The sequence below is a fragment of the Pseudoliparis swirei genome, chromosome 23 (assembly GCF_029220125.1).
Source record: "Pseudoliparis swirei isolate HS2019 ecotype Mariana Trench chromosome 23, NWPU_hadal_v1, whole genome shotgun sequence".
Taxonomy (NCBI): domain Eukaryota; kingdom Metazoa; phylum Chordata; class Actinopteri; order Perciformes; family Liparidae; genus Pseudoliparis; species Pseudoliparis swirei.
In genome coordinates, this window is record NC_079410.1 from 10,099,065 (window position 1) to 10,115,621 (window position 16,557).

At 44.6% G+C, this 16,557-nt stretch overlaps 2 protein-coding genes across 2 annotated transcripts; both read right to left on the reverse strand.

The window, feature by feature from the left end:
- Positions 1–254: 254 nt before the first annotated feature.
- Positions 255–3,074, reverse strand: cbx8a (chromobox homolog 8a (Pc class homolog, Drosophila)). The gene is made up of 5 exons (XM_056407891.1): positions 2,839–3,074; positions 2,690–2,733; positions 2,183–2,248; positions 1,731–1,797; positions 255–1,282 (listed from the first exon to the last, which is right to left on the reverse strand). Exons 1-5 carry the CDS (start codon positions 2,905–2,907, stop codon positions 443–445), a joined length of 1,086 nt encoding a protein of 361 aa, XP_056263866.1. The 5' UTR covers positions 2,908–3,074; the 3' UTR covers positions 255–442.
- Positions 3,075–8,189: 5,115 nt separating this feature from the next.
- cbx4 (chromobox homolog 4 (Pc class homolog, Drosophila)) lies at positions 8,190–15,874 on the reverse strand. Its single transcript, XM_056407813.1, has 5 exons — positions 15,534–15,874; positions 15,405–15,448; positions 14,626–14,691; positions 12,504–12,570; positions 8,190–11,165 (listed from the first exon to the last, which is right to left on the reverse strand). Exons 1-5 carry the CDS (start codon positions 15,600–15,602, stop codon positions 9,762–9,764), a joined length of 1,650 nt encoding a protein of 549 aa, XP_056263788.1. The 5' UTR covers positions 15,603–15,874; the 3' UTR covers positions 8,190–9,761.
- Positions 15,875–16,557: the final 683 nt, after the last annotated feature.

The window sequence follows — 16,557 nt, forward strand, 5'->3', positions numbered from 1 at the left end:
AAGAAAGAAAGTTAAAGCTTTAAAGCTAAAACATGACTGGAAATGATGTGCACTCTTCTAATTTAAAACTCAAGTTTAACTTTGGAACTTAAATCCTTTTTTTATTGAGGGAACACTGTCACACTCAATAGTTGAATGCATTTGAGAGAAGTCTAATACGATAAAGTTGTTTTATAATGAATGGCATGGTGGAAAACTTTTTTTAAATGAGCAGAACACTATAGCATCTTAATAAGACGACAGGACAAAAACAAAAACATTAACTCACAATCACTTTTTTATTTTCTCAGCAGCGTATTAAATATTTGTATGTACACGTTTGACAGTTACATAGACAAAAATATAGTATTACAGTAAGCGTGTTAGTTATAGCGTGTTAAACAATTAAGAACGCGCATATTCGCTTCCTCTGACCTACATCCGAAGCGCGTGCGTGGCCTGCTCATTTTTTCCCTCGGAAGAAGCCTTTCTCGGTGCTGCTTTCTCTGACGGTGACTGTCAAAAGGTTCATGGTGACATCTGTCACGGTCACAGAGTCCAGGCTGGTGACACTGGGGGACCAGGTCGAGGCCGATCGCGGGGGCTGGTCATGGATGGACTCGGACTGCGTGGAGAGGGCAGCAGGTTGTGCCCGGGGCAGACAGCAATCCTTCGCCTGGTGTCTCCGGTGTTCCCCGGAGCTGCCGGGCCGAGCAATAGACAACATGGACCCGCATTTAGTCCTCCGCGCCTCCGGATCATTTTTGCGCACATCTGAACTGAATGCGCAGTCGGAAGAGAGACCTGCGTGTCTCTGCCCGCTGCTGTGTTTGGGTGTTATGGTGGTCTCCTCCTGAAACCTGCGGGTCAGCTGGATGAGGCTGTGATCGGACGTCTCTCCGTGATGGAGCACGCGGCGGGACATGTTGGTCGAGCCGTGTGACCCCGGCTCCTCCGCTGGCCTGGTCCGCTTCGCGTCCGGCTCGACGGAGCTACCTTCGTCGTCGTTATCATAATGTACATGCAGCTTCGGTTTGCGGCCTCTCTTCTTGGGGATCCGAACAGCTTCTTGGACTGTCGTATGAGCTGGTGGAGTCGGCCTGGGCCTCCGCTCCAGCTCTGGCGGGCGGATGTGGACGCTTTCCCCTCTGTTGACCGAACTCGGTGGAAAGATTGTGGGAACCACAGTGCGTAAACCCTCCCGGGCCCTCGGAGTTACGACAGGCTCCGGGATGGGATAGGACACCTCGATCCCTCTCGGAGCCTCTCGTCTGAATTCATACATCTTTTCTTTGGTTTTGGCCTGAGGACAGAGCAAATACTGTTTATCAGAGGAGCTTTTCCCAGAGATCTCCAGAGGAAATTTAAAGTTTTAGCAGAAGCAGCTGCAGGTCTGACTGGTTGCACTGAACGTTCAACGCCTCGGCCTACAACTGATTTACATCAGATACATACAACTAATATATAACATGTCCAGGATGTTTAACAATTTACAAACATCCAATGTAACCTATAGTAAACAAACATGCATGGTGTAACTGACGGATGTTCATCCGGTTTACATTAGCCTACGTGTCATTTAGCAGACACATTGTCACTCAACACGTTTGTTTAATCCAAGTCCAACAGTCTCAAAAATATGAACTATGACTGTTGTTGTCATATCATGAACATGACTGATGTGTATCGCATCAGTAAGGTGAGAAGTTGTAATGAAACCCCGAGATATGCGCATCAAAAGATGCACTCACCTTCAAGAGGAACGTCTCGGATTTGGGACCCCTCTTCTTCGGCCCGAACAGTTCCTTTTCGCGCTCCCTAAACAATGAAAAGTATTAAAAGATTCGCCAGGCATTAACAAATCTATCTTTTTCATTTATTCTATAATTAATAATTATAAATATGCCCTACTTTGACAATATTGGAGTGAAATGTGGGGGGTTTGGGATGTTTTTATTTGAATAGGCTACAAGATTAATAGTAATGTAGGAAAGCAGATCACCTGTTCGTGATAAGAAAATGGTCGCACACATTGGAACTATGGAAACAGACTCAACTCGCTCCACTGACACTTGTTACCACTTTCTTTGTGAACAATAACATGATGTACAGACTCAAATGTCGACTGAATGTGTTCACGCAAACGGCCATTATTGTGGTCCGGGAGGCGCGGCGCGGTCCCGGTCCCGCATGGAGGCCTCACCTCTCCTCGAAGGCGGCGAAGAGACGCGCATCCAGAATGTTTTCTTCCGGCTCCCAAGTGCTGAACCTGTGTGCCAACAACAAGGAGGACAGCTGTTCGTGGCCATGCCTGCGGCGAAGGTGCATGTCAAGGCGCACGTACACACAGGAGCGCGCGCGGTGGAATACTTTGATCACCGCGATTTCGCTGCTGGCGCCGCAATTACAGACGACGTAGCGGACAGTGACACATGGTGAACCCGGCCGTGGCTAAAGCTAGTGGGGACCGGGATACATCCCGGCTGAAGGCGTTCACAACCCCTTTGACTGGCGCTCACGAGCTACCGGGAATATACATGATATCGACTGCACTACGGCACAGATAACGGATGATATATGATTAAAACAAAAACACACATCCACGATCTAAATAAATATAAATATATATATACGACAGGCTGACTTGGTGCAGTTGTTCGAGCGGCCAGGATGGAGCGCTGTCCTTCACAGCCTCGGCTACAATACTCACTTCTGAGACCAGCCCTTCCATTTCACCAGATATTCCCAGCAACCCTGCAAAACAGAACCGCGATACATTCAGGTTCGGGTTGCCCACTGGCGCTGTGCAAACACATGGTTGCGTAATAGCGCCCGTGGGTGGAAAACGAAGCAAATTACCCGTCTGATTCTCCGTTTAATGATGGACTCTGCGGCGAAGACGCTCTCACCGACAGCCGACAGCTCCATGATTCATACACCTCGTTTATGTCGGTCTCTTTTAATATGTTATGCTTCCCCGTGTCCTCCTTGGGTTTGTTTAATTCCGCACATCCCATAATACGCAATCTGGAGAGGACGTCATCACGTCTTTTTCTGTTGCCAGGCACCGCAGTCGGAGGGACGGATCGCAGTGGAGCACATTGGCTCAGTTGTTGCTACGTGCTCCGGGTCTCTGAGCGAGGGGGCGGAGCCTCGCTGCTCCGGCTGCTGTACAGGAATGTCTGGCGCAGTGGGACGAGCGCAATCAGAGGCGCCCGGAGCGGACCCACGGACCCCCTGAGGTCCCTGATGCTGGTCTATTGAGCCCGAACCAACATATTAATTAAAACAAGTTTAATTTCACTTTCTTTAAAATAAAGAAATAAGAGATTTAATCAGAGAATGACTGCAAGGTGTCTTCCACAGGCGCAACAGATCGGAATCTAAACCCATTTAGACAATATATCTTTATATATTAGTCTATCCGTGTTAAATCATGAATAATTCAACAATATAATTAAAATCAATATATTTACAATACAAATCCCTGTGTTCAAATGTGCCAGAAAGGAACATAAAAGGTCAGATATCAGCCCGTTTCTGTCATCCTCAGACAAGCTTTGATTTTGATCTAAAGGTGCACGACTGATTGTTGAACATAATTATAATACAAACGATATAGTTTAATTGACAATTTTAGATTCGCAGGGGATGAATATTAAAATAAATCGTCAGAAAGTAGTGCCATGTCATTTTTAATTTGACTTTGGCGCATTGCGATTTTAAAACACACTTCAAAAAAGACCATCGGGGTTTAATGATCATTGCAGAAGCTATATTTTTTTCTTCAATATTTCACGGAAACATGAAGTGACGTCAGTTTATTTAGTATCATTAATATCATTTTATAAGACGAACCAATTTACACGAGGAGCAAATATGATCCAAAACGACCGCAGGGATGTCGATTACCTCACTTAAAAACATTATTCACAGCCTTTTTCAGAGGGAGTAATAACAATATGTCAAGTGCAAGTTTTGAGTCAAGGTGTAACTTGTTCAACTGGACCTCATCCAGGGCAGAGTGTGATTTACCTAGATTACGTTTCTGCAAGTTAACACAAATCTACAAAGTATTGAAAGCCAGTAAATGGAGGAATATTTACTTCATTTACAGACAATAACCATATCTTAGAAAATAATTAATTTGATCTTCTCGTACAGGCTAAATGTCGTCATGAGCATCGGTTGTCACTGATATTTCGGTTATTGGCTGTGTAATATTATAAATCAAAAATATTAATGTTATTAATATTTGTCATTATTATTTGCATTATAATTATTATTGTGTGTTATCTATTATTTCTAAGCACAGTTCATTTAATTAAACTTAAATGTTGTATTTCTGCACTCAGAAGCAAATAATAATTACTATTATCATTATTATGATTACTATTGTATCATTAGTATTATACTTGGGGGTTTTGCCCAGCAGACAGCTTTAATGGAATAAGTTGAACCACTGATGGTCGTAATGATACAATTTAATCGGAATATTAATCACACAAATTAACCATAAATGTTGAAAAGGAGAGGGCGGAGCTTCAACTTATTTTTCTGTATGCCTCAGGGACAATGTTTTACTTTAATCAGGTATTAATTTGAAATTAAAATAAAATAGAATAATAATTACAAATTTGTAATCTTAAATGCGCCAAGAGACACGTCATCGTGTCATAATCAGTCTATACCTGCTGAGGCCTCCAGGTCATCCACAGTATCCGTCCAACGAGCAAATTCTACTTTGAAAAAATAATCTAATTAATTTAAAATGCTCTACACACAATCGAGCATGGGAACAATACTGGATCGTTTTCATTTTCAGATTGTTACTTCGATTTTCTTCCCTTTTTCCAGTTTCTCTATTTAAAATGAATACAATATGCAGCCTGCGCCGAGTATTCATTAGATGAATAAAGCAGGGCTAAAGGTTCACCATCCACGCCTTTGGGTTGATGCTGCGGGCCAGTTTGTTAAAGACGTTGCAGCTTTCACAGGGAGACGCAGCTAAAAACTAACATCACGAAATAAATATTCACAGTTATTTGAGACAAATTGACTGCGAAATGTTTGTATTGTTGAGAAATATTGCCTACACATGCATTGCTCTCTATTACTTCTTGCTCTGCGCTCTTCATTAGCTTTATTATATGACATCCCTTCATATTTTCCTAAAATTACGCGCATTAAAGTAAACATGCAGGGTTCTAATCAATCGCAAATCAGTGTGAGGTTGATGAGATGTGGAATCATTTACTGCAGATGTGCGAGATGAAGTCGCAACACGAGGATGTACGTCGTGTGTCTTCATGGTCGATCACGTGTAACATACTGAATTGCACGTACACACGTGCACACGTGCACACATTTATATCCGCTGCTATCTGTTTAAATTCTCCCCGCCGCGCAGCAGACAAAGGCGGGCGCGCCGCGGACAAAAGATGCGTTGTGGCTGCCGTAGAAATATGAACCACCATTTTGATAGTCATAGCCTGTGTAGACCGACATTTCCTGTCGGTACTATAATGGCTCGAGCCTGCACAGTCTGCGCTCGGAGAGAGAGAGAGGCGGCTGGTGCGCACGGAGAGCGGAGAGACCGCTGCGCTGCGGCGGCTCTCCATATTTGGCTGTGAGTCGATGAAAAGTGAGTCTGCGGGAGCCGCAATGGCGACAGCCGTACATGAATAAACAGTGCTGGCTCTGTGAGAACATTATTGGCTCTCTGGTTTCTGGGCAACTGCTGCGCACAGCTCGCTGTTGACTGTCCTACTTTACCGGGCGACATTGAAGGTGGCTCACACACACAACCCACAGGCGAGAAACTGCGAAGCCATATTTCAGCGCAAACTTTGAATTAGAAAAAACACCTTTTTTTTCTTCTTTTTTTTTTTACAGCAGCCGGATATTAGACCACACCACAGCAACGGCTCTCATCTCGCACGCTACAACTATTGTAGGCTGTTAAGTTACATCTATTCCGCTTTTTTCTGGATGGAAATTAAATAAATTAAAGAGCCACTGAGGCTTTTTTCTCTCCATTGGTTTACGAATTTGGAAAGAAAATACAGGAAGTCAACAGCGATTCCGCAATTTATGAACGATCCTTCCATTTTTTTACATTTCATATTTTTATTCAGATCTATTACATTTACTGAGCCACAGGCCTTCTCCGGGTCACACACTGGGCTTTAATTTATCCAAACGACCCTGCTGCTGACATGATCCTGTGAGGCTGCACTGTGCGGGGATGAAACCGACACTGAGCAGGCTGCTGCTGGGCGCGATGATAAAGGGGGAATGTGAAACATCACACTTGGTCTATAAATATGTTCCCTTGCTCTACGATGTTTCAGTTTCCTACGGATGCATCACTGAGTGCATAGCTGGTTCAGCGCCATGAACGGCCTATAGAGAAAGAGAGAGGGGGTGAGAGAGGGAGGGAGAGAGACAGAGAGAGAGAGAGAGAAATCTATATGATTTGATATGAGTTTCGAAACTGAGAAACGCGTGTCTTTGGTTGCGTAGTCCCATGTGGGCCTGTTTGGAGTAATTGATTAGTTGTCATATTTCTGCTCTTATTAGACTGCAGGTCAAATAACAACGGACGTTATTTATTTGTTAATTAATAGATTTTATCTTCTTCTGATTTGAAAGTGAGCACTAACAGTGATGTTTGAACTTTAAGTGAATTAACTCTTACTGTTTCCACTTCAGCGGGTTATTAATCCGAGTAAAAATTAGGTCGAAAGACAATCACATTTGAAGTTGAGGTAATTCTTGTGACATTCATAGCCCCCTCTACCCTTGCCTCCATGAGAGCCACACAGACAACAGCTCTGGAAGGGTCACATGTTGCTTTTTTCACTCACTTGCAAGCCAGAACACCACAGTGAGAAATTACTACTATCATGGCAACAAAACAGGATCAGGGAAGTTTATAGAGAACGACGACTTGTTTAAAAAAGATGTGGGGAAAAATGGCTCATCCATCTAATTTAAGACGAGGACATATGTCCCTGCATGTTTCTGTTTTTGTTCTTTGTTCGTGTCGCATTCTTTAATAGGCAACTCCCATGACTGAACTAAAGAAGACACACACACACACACACACACACACACACACACATATTCCTGGGCCTTATATGCACTCTTATATCATTTCATAGTTAATCTCTTTACACACGTGAGATTCCAGTGTAACAACAACCAATTCTGCTTTTATTATTCCTTAGAGTCCTGGTTTGAGGCCTTTTAATGATCCTCTTTAAATCAAATCAGTTTTAATTCTATAGCTCAATATCACAAATGTACCTCAAAGGGGTCTACAACCTATAGAGCACCATCTGTCCGTTGACCCCTGCTTCGGAAGAAACCAAGATAATAGAGAGACAAAGGCACAGTGTGGAGAAAATCCAACATAATAAAATTACAGTAATATAGAGACAATACTGTCAAGACAAGACCGAGAGGCCCACACATTTGGCAATGTCATGAAAGGTCAGCTGAGATATGCGCCAATGTGTATCTGAAGCTTTGCATGTGTATCTGTGTCTTTAAGGCCTGAACTTTGCCTTTACTGTATGATAACAATGAGTAGGGATAATTGTTGTCATAGTGACAGTGTATTACAAGACAGCACTCTATTGAAAATAAGTCACACAATGATTGTTAAAGGTCACAACCATCTCAAGACGCAATTTAAACATCATATAATTGACGCTCCATATGGCACATTGTTCAGGAAGGCACACACACACACACACACACACACATACACACTCACTATCCACATGACAAACAAAATAACCTGACATTAATCCTTTCTTCTTGATATGATCTAAGAGTTACATAACAGCCTTCCCTCCAGTTATGTTGTGTGTTTACATTCCTGCTTGGGGTCGAGCAGCGGTAGAAAAACAATGCATGGCTAAAGTTTTAATAATACAACTGTCCGGTGCAGTTAAGCAATACAGAGGGCCCTTTGTGCAGGATCGTTTGTGATTATGCAACATGATCTGTTTTTTCTATTCATGGTTCACAACCAAGTTAGTGTTTCTTGTGTTTATTGTTCAATTCGTTCTCTGTATCAGCAGAAACGACTGCAGGGCAGGAACAAGGATACATCAATGTTTCACTGAACACTAAAAACTGTTTTCTAATAGTACGCCCAATAGTCAGCAACACATCAAATATAAATGCAGAAACATATAAGAGGTTATTTCTCTCTCTTTATTGTGAAACATACCATCCAATACGCTGTGTCAACAGCAATAAGTCTACCAACTCCTGGTAGAACATACTTTATATCAATCATTTTGATTTCGAACCAAGTGCGAGAATGAACAAAACAAAGCACAAAAATAGAGAACAAAAAAGGAGCTAACGGACTCAAAATATCTTTTCACCTGTTCAATGGAATCAGTTGTAGCTTCTGATGCAGAGAGAATCTTTGTTACAACAAATGAAACGTCAATAAATATGCTATATTTTTTTTTTATTTTTATAGCATCTTAGCATTCTTACTGGTTTGCATCAGACGTGCGTGGAAGGCAATTTTGACTCAAATGTAGGTTACATCCAACAGCTTTGACATTTGAATTTTCAGCAGCATAATAAAAACAGCTTGCACTTATTGGCTCACATGTAACAGTATACAAAGGCAGCCTTGCGACTCACATTTAATCTGTGTAACGTACTTGTTAATCACCCTGGTAGCTTTTTTTCGAAAAGCAAATAGCAGTAACGTGTGTCTTTCCAGCTCATACAATGAGCTCAAAAAGCTAATTGAGATGAATATCGCTTCATTAGTAGAGTCCTAATGAGACTAGCATATGTATTTTAAAGTAACTCCAGCAATATAAGTTAATAAAATCATGATCTAATTATGATAATAATCGATACGTCTCAATGGGAAGCCACACGTTTGATAAATGACACCATTTCCATAATGGCGACAGACCATTGAGATGTCACATTTCAGTCCATAAATGTTTGCTCAAGGTGAAATGTGCAACATAGCAATAGAACGGGTTGCAACGACATGTTCACTGGTGGCTTTGTTGCCTTTCAACGGTGAGATCAAAAGCCGACAAAAGAAGAAAAGACCCGGACATTTCTTTAAGGTTGCTGACGCAGCCGAGCGCGTCCCACTGTTCCACTGTATTCAGACACACCTGCTTCGTGAATTTGCATGTCATAGCAACTCTTGTTTCCTCAAACAAACAAAACATCAAACCAAATATGCCGATTCCATCTCAGGGAACCCGTCTGATGTAAAAAGTGAAATAAGACTTCAAGAGAACAGCTGTTTTCTTCCTTGTTATGACACAAACCAACATATGAAAATGTAATTAAGTGCTTTCAATTCGATCTTTGATCACCATATACTCAACAACATCCTCTCTACCTTCTATCAGGACCAAAATAAGTGATATTATTAGTACAAAATATGTATAAGCCTCCATACATTTCCGGTTATAAGTTTGGTGCAGGTATGAAACAACAGCAAAAGTATCCCATTCGGCTCCGGATGACAACACGTTTTTTTTTTTTTTTACAGTGGAACACATCCACCTGAATGCATTCGCTCAAATCCTCGAGGGCACTTTCTTGGCTACGACGTCACAGAGGAGTTACAGTATAAAACATTCTAAGAAACATATTGAATTTGAATGATAAATTATAAATTTCAACATTTACAAAATTCTGATGTTTTTACATATGTACATATTAACAGGATTCATCCAATCGGTCACTGGTGGTCCTATTTCACAAAGGGGTTCTCAGAAAGAAACAAATTCCTTGAATGTGACAGTGAGACTGTTTGTTGTAATGTCAGTGATTATGATATTTCCCATAAAAGGGGAGATATCTTTAAGAGGTGCTTCTGTCGATTTCTCCGCGGACGTCTGCGTGTCTTCTATTACGCGAGTCGTGTTTGTGACGACAGGCTCGGCCTCCGGCGCTACTTCCGTCTCCGCCTGCTTCTTATTCTTTGGGCAGCTGAGATCCATCGGCTCCTCCTGGCTGCCAGAGTCCACAACCTCGTATGTAAATGTGCTGCTGTGGCGGGGGCCGCTACAGTGGAGGTCCATCGGTTTGTCCTGAGGGGGCGTGGCCACAGTGCTGGGGACGCTGAAGCTTCTGGAAGTCAGGTAGGTTTTGGAGACGCTCCTGTCCTCAGCGGGATCCGAGAGCTTCCGCTTGCGGTCGTTGGGAAAAGAAGGAATCCTGATCTGGTCCACGGACGTCGGGGTCGGGATGTTGTTGTCGACGGACCAGGACGTAAGCGGTGAGCTAGCGGTCAGCTGAAGGGGAAGATCATCCGGTAAGTCGGCCTGACCGCGAGCCACCTCGGTGTTGTATTCCTCTGCTGTGCTTGGTGACGGTTTGGAGAAGTGTCTGTCCTTTGGGGAACACTTTATAGGATGCTCTGCAGCCGGGAGGGAGCTGCCGTTACAGAGCTCTTTTGGGAGACCGTTCTCCGGGTGCTCCACCATTTTGGTTGTGTGTGCTGGATTGTTGTCCGACGGTTTGGTGTTTTGGGGTTTCACTTCGCTGGAAGACTCCCCGTGTTTACCCTTGGCTCCATGAGCCTTGTTGCTGTCCATATATTTGCTCATGACAATAACAATACGTCCATTCTTGTTTTTGTTCTTGATTATCTTCATTTTGCTGCTCACGGCGCTCGGCAGGGTTGCGTCTTTAGGATTGGGTTTAAGGGCGTGTTCGCTCTCAGCATCTTTCACAGCCGGTTTCATCACCTCCACTGCCATCTCTTTCACTTTGCTCAAGCAGCCTGTGTCTTTGTCTCGAACCCACTTCTGCTGCAGGGCCAGCGGTAAGTTCCAGCCAGGATTTGTGGGTTTACTGGCGGGTTCCTGAACCTTGACCACTTCCTTTAGCCTGGAAGCCTGTGCGTCGTACATGCTCGGGTCAGGCTCATAGTGGTGGTGCTTTTTGCTGTTGAGCTGGTAGATGAACTTCTTCTTGCCATTTGTTGGCTGGTCAGCGGGGACCTCCTGGCTGTTGGGCTGGTACTGATGGTGCTTCTTGCTGTTGAGCTGGTACTGTTGAGGCTGGGGCCGCTGGACCGGGACGGGGTCGGGCTTGAGGATAGCCTCTGCATCCTGAGATGATTCTTCGAAACCTGCAGGGATACAGGATCTTCTGGCAAAGGAGGGTACCTTGAAGAAAGAAACAAGACACCTAGTTAAACATTTTGCATCGAAGTCAAGAATATAATCAGTCAAATATTAATAATGAGGATTGTAATTCTGGGATGTATTTAAGTAATAACTAAAAGCAATAAGCCAACGAAGTATTGCCCTTGTTAGTGGGGTCTTAAAGAAAACGTTGTTTTTAGGCCAAAGTATATATAAGAACCTCTATGGAGACCAGATCCTGCATTCCCCATAATGCAACACTCACCTCGCTGTGTTTTACCATCCCCGCTTTAGGCAAATGTCTTTTTAACACTATGCCACTATTTTGCCATGCACAGTTAAACGTTATACAGTTGTGGTCTCCAAGGCAAAGCTTAGGTAAGCCCCATGTCATCACTATGATTATTTCTCCCCCTGGTGCCATTAAACAATGGTTTTCAAAAACTGTGCATATGGAGTAAGGTTTAATGCCCCTTTTAACAGAGTTCAAACTGCAGCTAAAATAAGCAAACCTACGGGCTGAGTTTACAAGATGCTGAAGCCTTTTCGGAAATTGAAATATACTATCCAATCCGTGCTCAGTTTACAATCTCCCTCCCACCATCTTGTCCCCTCCCCCTCCTCCTGTACAAGGCTGACCCTTCGGGCTGTCAAAGGGGAACTGCAGCGGAACGCTCAAGACGCTCTGGCTGTGACCTCAGGTCAGAGAGGTGCCACCAGACATGTCACGCTTTATTCCTGATTGCTGGCCACGTGTGACTCTGGCAATGTGGAATGCCTCTTAAGGAGTGTCACTGCATAACAATTGGCTCCAAGTCTCTCTAAATATATCATTACATTGTAAAGGACAGAGGTAAAATAGTCAGAGCACGAGACAAGTGCTACTTTCAGCCATCTATTTTTATCTTTTGCCAACAGGGACTTGAAAGAAACCCTTCTCCTGATAGATTCACTTGGACCAAACGAGACCGTACAATAATACGCTCTCTGTGCATCTGTTTGTCGCACATAAAGCTATTTAGCATAAGAAAATAATGAACATGCAGATAAAATGAGTGCACTCATGCGGCGCTTGCGTCACCTCAGGCAACAAACCCTGTTTCACGATGAGTGAGCAGACAAATCCAGCTGTAGGACCCGACCCCATCCTTCCTTCACCCTTTACTCCATCCCTCTCCAAAAAATCTATTTATAACCGCAACCATGATGGCTGCAGCCCTTAAACACCTGACAGCCCCCCCCCCCCCCCTTTTGGCCTCTAACAGAGCGAAACTTGACAGGATGGCTTAGAAGAGCAAGACATTTCTACAGAAGCCATCATGTCCGTGATGACTCGTAAATGATGAAGTGGATGATTACCTGGAGTAAAAGATGTTTGGGTTTTGGCCCCCGTTTGCGATATCCCAACAGCTGCTCTTGCCTCTCTCTGCGAAAACAAAAAGGTAATTACGTTTTCTGGCACCATGTTTACCTTCTATACACAACATCTCATTTAACTGCCAGTGTTTCACTTTCAGAATAATAAAAAAATCTAATTGTATCATAAAGAAAATTACAAGGTTGACGTGTGAAGTATTTGTTCCATTTCTTCCACCTACTCAAGGTCAAAAGTGAAATTTAGATTTTGGGGGACTAATGAATACCCACGTGTGACCTGCTGCAAAGCATTATGGTCCTTATTTGCATAGCTCTCCATGGTAATAGGCCCATTTCATATTCTCATTATCCTGGAAAAAATTCAATTAAGGCTACAGCAGGGAAAATCTCCCCTTGTCTTTCAAACATCCTCCCTCCTGCAGCACGCCCTTTCTTCTACATTCAATCTCTAATTAGGGTCAGGAGGGATGAAATGGGATAAATACAACCGAACTTCTGGGATACGGGCTGCTGTTGAAAACATCCAAACCACCACTCAAAATGTGGGCTGAATAACTGACGAATAACAAACATCTCTTGGAACTTGCAGAGGGAGGAGAGAGCGTGTTTTTGTTGTACTGACTAGACTGAACACTTGGGTTGTCTGTGAAATATTACTCCCTGATATAAACCTTGACTCATCATTGGCTCATAAATAACCAGCGGTGGGTGAAGGCCGGCTGCTCACAGGCTTCACCAGGCATGTGTAAAGCCAGCCTATTGTCGGCCTCTTGCTGCAGATGTTCAAACTATCAGAGCTGCCAGAAAATTGCCACAATAAACAGTCTACATTTTAATGCTATAATGTGTGCAATTTCAAACAGCGTCCAACGGGGTGACCCCTATTCACAGAAGATTTGGCAATTACAGCCTCCCTTGTCGGATCCCCTCCCCCATCCTCTGGGAGCAGAGAGGAATCCACACACACGGCGCAGAGGCAGCACTCCATGACCATCAGCGAAGAGCCAGACACACACACACACACACAGCCAGGCAAGCAGGCTGCGGGGGAATATGAGAGCCGTACACTGGAAACGCTGGAGAGCATTGAGTGTCAATTAGCCTTTTCAGAAACGCGAATTCCTTTCCCCAGCCATCGTGTCTTTACCCAGTCCCACAAGCGGCCTGGTGGCCTACAGTGAGAATAAATCTCACGGGCCTCATAAGTCCAGCAACCCAGACAAGATGTTGCTGTGCACGCGCCACAGGGCCAACATGACAGCAGCATTTGTATTCATCAGCATCTCAACCTCTGAGATTGACATTGATGTTTTTCTGATTACCTACAGGCCTCTATTAAGCCTACTTCTGACCCACGATGGAAAGCAGGTTGATGATTAATGCATCCAAGGTAAGCTATTCAGTTTCCACAACATTGAATCGGAAAATAAAGGCAGCCGTTGCATCTGATGCCTCAATGCTAGTGTCGTTGAACGCTTTTCTTTCGGGTTAAATGAAATCCGCCGTGAGCAGATCTCAGATTGGTATAGAGAGTCGAATCCCACCAGGCAGCAGCTTGGCCCCCGAACATGAAACCACAACAAACTGCTGCACTTGTGTCCTGCACCCTCAATGAAAACAGCCAGGCTCTGGAGTGCAGCTGCTAATTCAGCACCTGTCCTGCTTAATCTCTACAGTTTCAAACTAGTAAATATACGATTATAACCAAATAGTTGTTATTTAATCCACATGGGGAGCATTGCTTTCCTATTCCCAACGGTCCATCGTGCACCTTCGAGCCAAAAAACAAACAAAACAGAGCTACTTCAGGTTTCTGTCATGGCATGCCGTTGAGACGGAAAATCCCATAACAAGATGATAATTTGTTACAATTTACGTCCACACATCCATGCATATATTTCGGCTTGTCCGATCTTCCCATCAGTATGATTTAGGAATTCTCACTTCCACATCCCACAGCCTTTCCCCCAGGAGACAGACAGTCCTGTGGGGAGGGGATCAGTGCTAGAGTTACTGGAGCGCCCCTCCTCCCATGCCCATATATGGTATGAGCGGGCTGAGCTGGAGCCTGCGCTGCGGCCTGTCCTAAGTCCACATCGCTCACCTGTGTTGAAACGCGACGAGGAGGCGCGGGTCAAGGATGTTTTCCTCCGGCTCCCATGTGTTGTATCTGTAGAGAGGAGAGAGCAACTGTCAGCCAGCTGTCACGTGGTCCTTTTTTCAAAACCGACACACAGGCCGTCACACACACACACACACACACACACACTCACACACATTCCCACATCTTCAGCGTGACTGTGCAGTCGGTGTGGAGTGGACAGGTAAGGCCGGCGTCCGCTGCAACATCCACATGATGTCGCTCTCAATTGAATTTGGGAAACGACTATTAGTCACATTCCCGCGACAGCAGATCCACCTTCAGGACACGCAACCGCAGAGCAAACATGTCAGAAGAGGAATTGGCTCTATGTGCTATTGCAAACGGTGCTCCAGCACCAACATACAGTCGGCCATTTTAGCACCACTGTCTCGTAAATTCGCTGGCAGAGCAGAAATAATTAAAACGGGATTACATGGCTGTGCCTACCCCCCTTCCCTCGCATAAATTAGTGAAGGCATCCGCGGATACACTGAAGCACATACCGACCGCGCTCTCCTTGCACACACACACACACACACACACACACACACACACACACACACACACACACACACACACACACACACACACACACACACGCACACAACCACACGCTCTGTGCGCGCACGCCCTTGGTAAATGGCATTTTTAGGTAACAACACTCGATTTTAATGCAATATTACGCTTGTTTTTATTGCAGTGAAGATAGTAAAGATAGTGATAATTGCATGAGGACTTACTTCGGAGACCAGCCTCGCCACTTGACCAGGTACTCGATCTTGCCCTGTGATGGTGGAGAAGAGAAATATGGTGAGGCTCGTGTTAAACGCAACATTTCAACGTTTTGCAAACGCGCCCTCCTCTCCTACCTTGCGGATGCGCTTCTTTTCGATGCCCTCCACCGCAAAGACGTGCTCTCCGGCGGCAGGGAGCTCCATTCTCGGCTGAATCCGATCGCGGTGGACGGGGGAGTCGGTGATAAATGTTGGCTACGCACAGTCGATGTGCCTTCCACTCGGTGCGTGCTGTGCGCGCTTGGTAGTTTTCCAGTTGTATCCAAATCCAACTGTATTCCCTCCACCTCTCCTCCTCTCTCTCGCTCTCGCTCGCCCCCCCTCTCTCTCTCGCTCCCTCCCTCTCTCTCTCTCTCTCCGTTGCACACTCCACAGTCCGGGCTATGAGCATACAGATATTCACAGTGCGGCTGCGAGCAGCTCTTTTCGTGCAATAGCTTCAGCTCGATGCATGACGTCAGGAGGGGAGGGGGAGGAGGAGACCTTGCACAGAGGTTGGGGTTTATCCCGTGCGTGCTGGACTGCAGGAGGGATATCTGGAAATTCAAATCAATCACTGCCCTACTGTTACAGCACTAATGCATACAATCTACTCGTGCAGTTGCATCGATTCTTTTTTCATAGCAATGCTCGTGGGAACCCCTCCTCCAACAGCTGATACGCTATTCACATGAGAAAACTACTTGGTTGAGTTGTATTCAAGTAGGGTGTGTGTATTAATAGTATGCCTTTACAATAGATGCGTCAATTAAATTGGATCGGGCATTTTAATTGCAGCAAAATTCCGTGTAACACTTCAGCTTAAATAAGCATGTTTGTCTCCAGTCACCTATCTCCACGCCAGGAGACCTCTGGCCTTGAAGGTGACAGCAGTGAGTGACTAAAGCTTGTTTATCAAACCCAGGCACCGATGAAATGCACGTTCCCGGTTTTTTTCCCAGTCCCCTGAAAGCAACCCAGAGATGTGCAGACGGAGGCTCACACTTCGATCTGTTGACAGCGCCCTGCAAATATAGGTCACACAAAGTGATTGTCAAACTGGGGGCTTGTCCTCTGGGCTCAACCTCTATATATTGGACACGGAGCAGAGGGTTGATGT

Excerpts from the sequence above, each read along its gene's own strand:
- cbx8a (XM_056407891.1), bottom strand. The coding sequence starts at position 2,907 with ATGGAGCTGTCGGCTGTCGGTGAGAGCGTCTTCGCCGCAGAGTCCATC. Across the intron at positions 1,798-2,182 it reads TTCGCCGCCTTCGAGGAGAG|GGAGCGCGAAAAGGAACTGT; the intron begins GTGAGGCCTCCA and ends TTCATTGTTTAG. Across the intron at positions 1,283-1,730 it reads CCGAGACGTTCCTCTTGAAG|GCCAAAACCAAAGAAAAGAT; the intron begins GTGAGTGCATCT and ends CTCTGTCCTCAG.
- cbx4 (XM_056407813.1), bottom strand. The coding sequence starts at position 15,602 with ATGGAGCTCCCTGCCGCCGGAGAGCACGTCTTTGCGGTGGAGGGCATC. Across the intron at positions 12,571-14,625 it reads CTCGTCGCGTTTCAACACAG|AGAGAGGCAAGAGCAGCTGT; the intron begins GTGAGCGATGTG and ends TTGTTTTCGCAG. Across the intron at positions 11,166-12,503 it reads CCAAACATCTTTTACTCCAG|GTACCCTCCTTTGCCAGAAG; the intron begins GTAATCATCCAC and ends TCTTTCTTCAAG.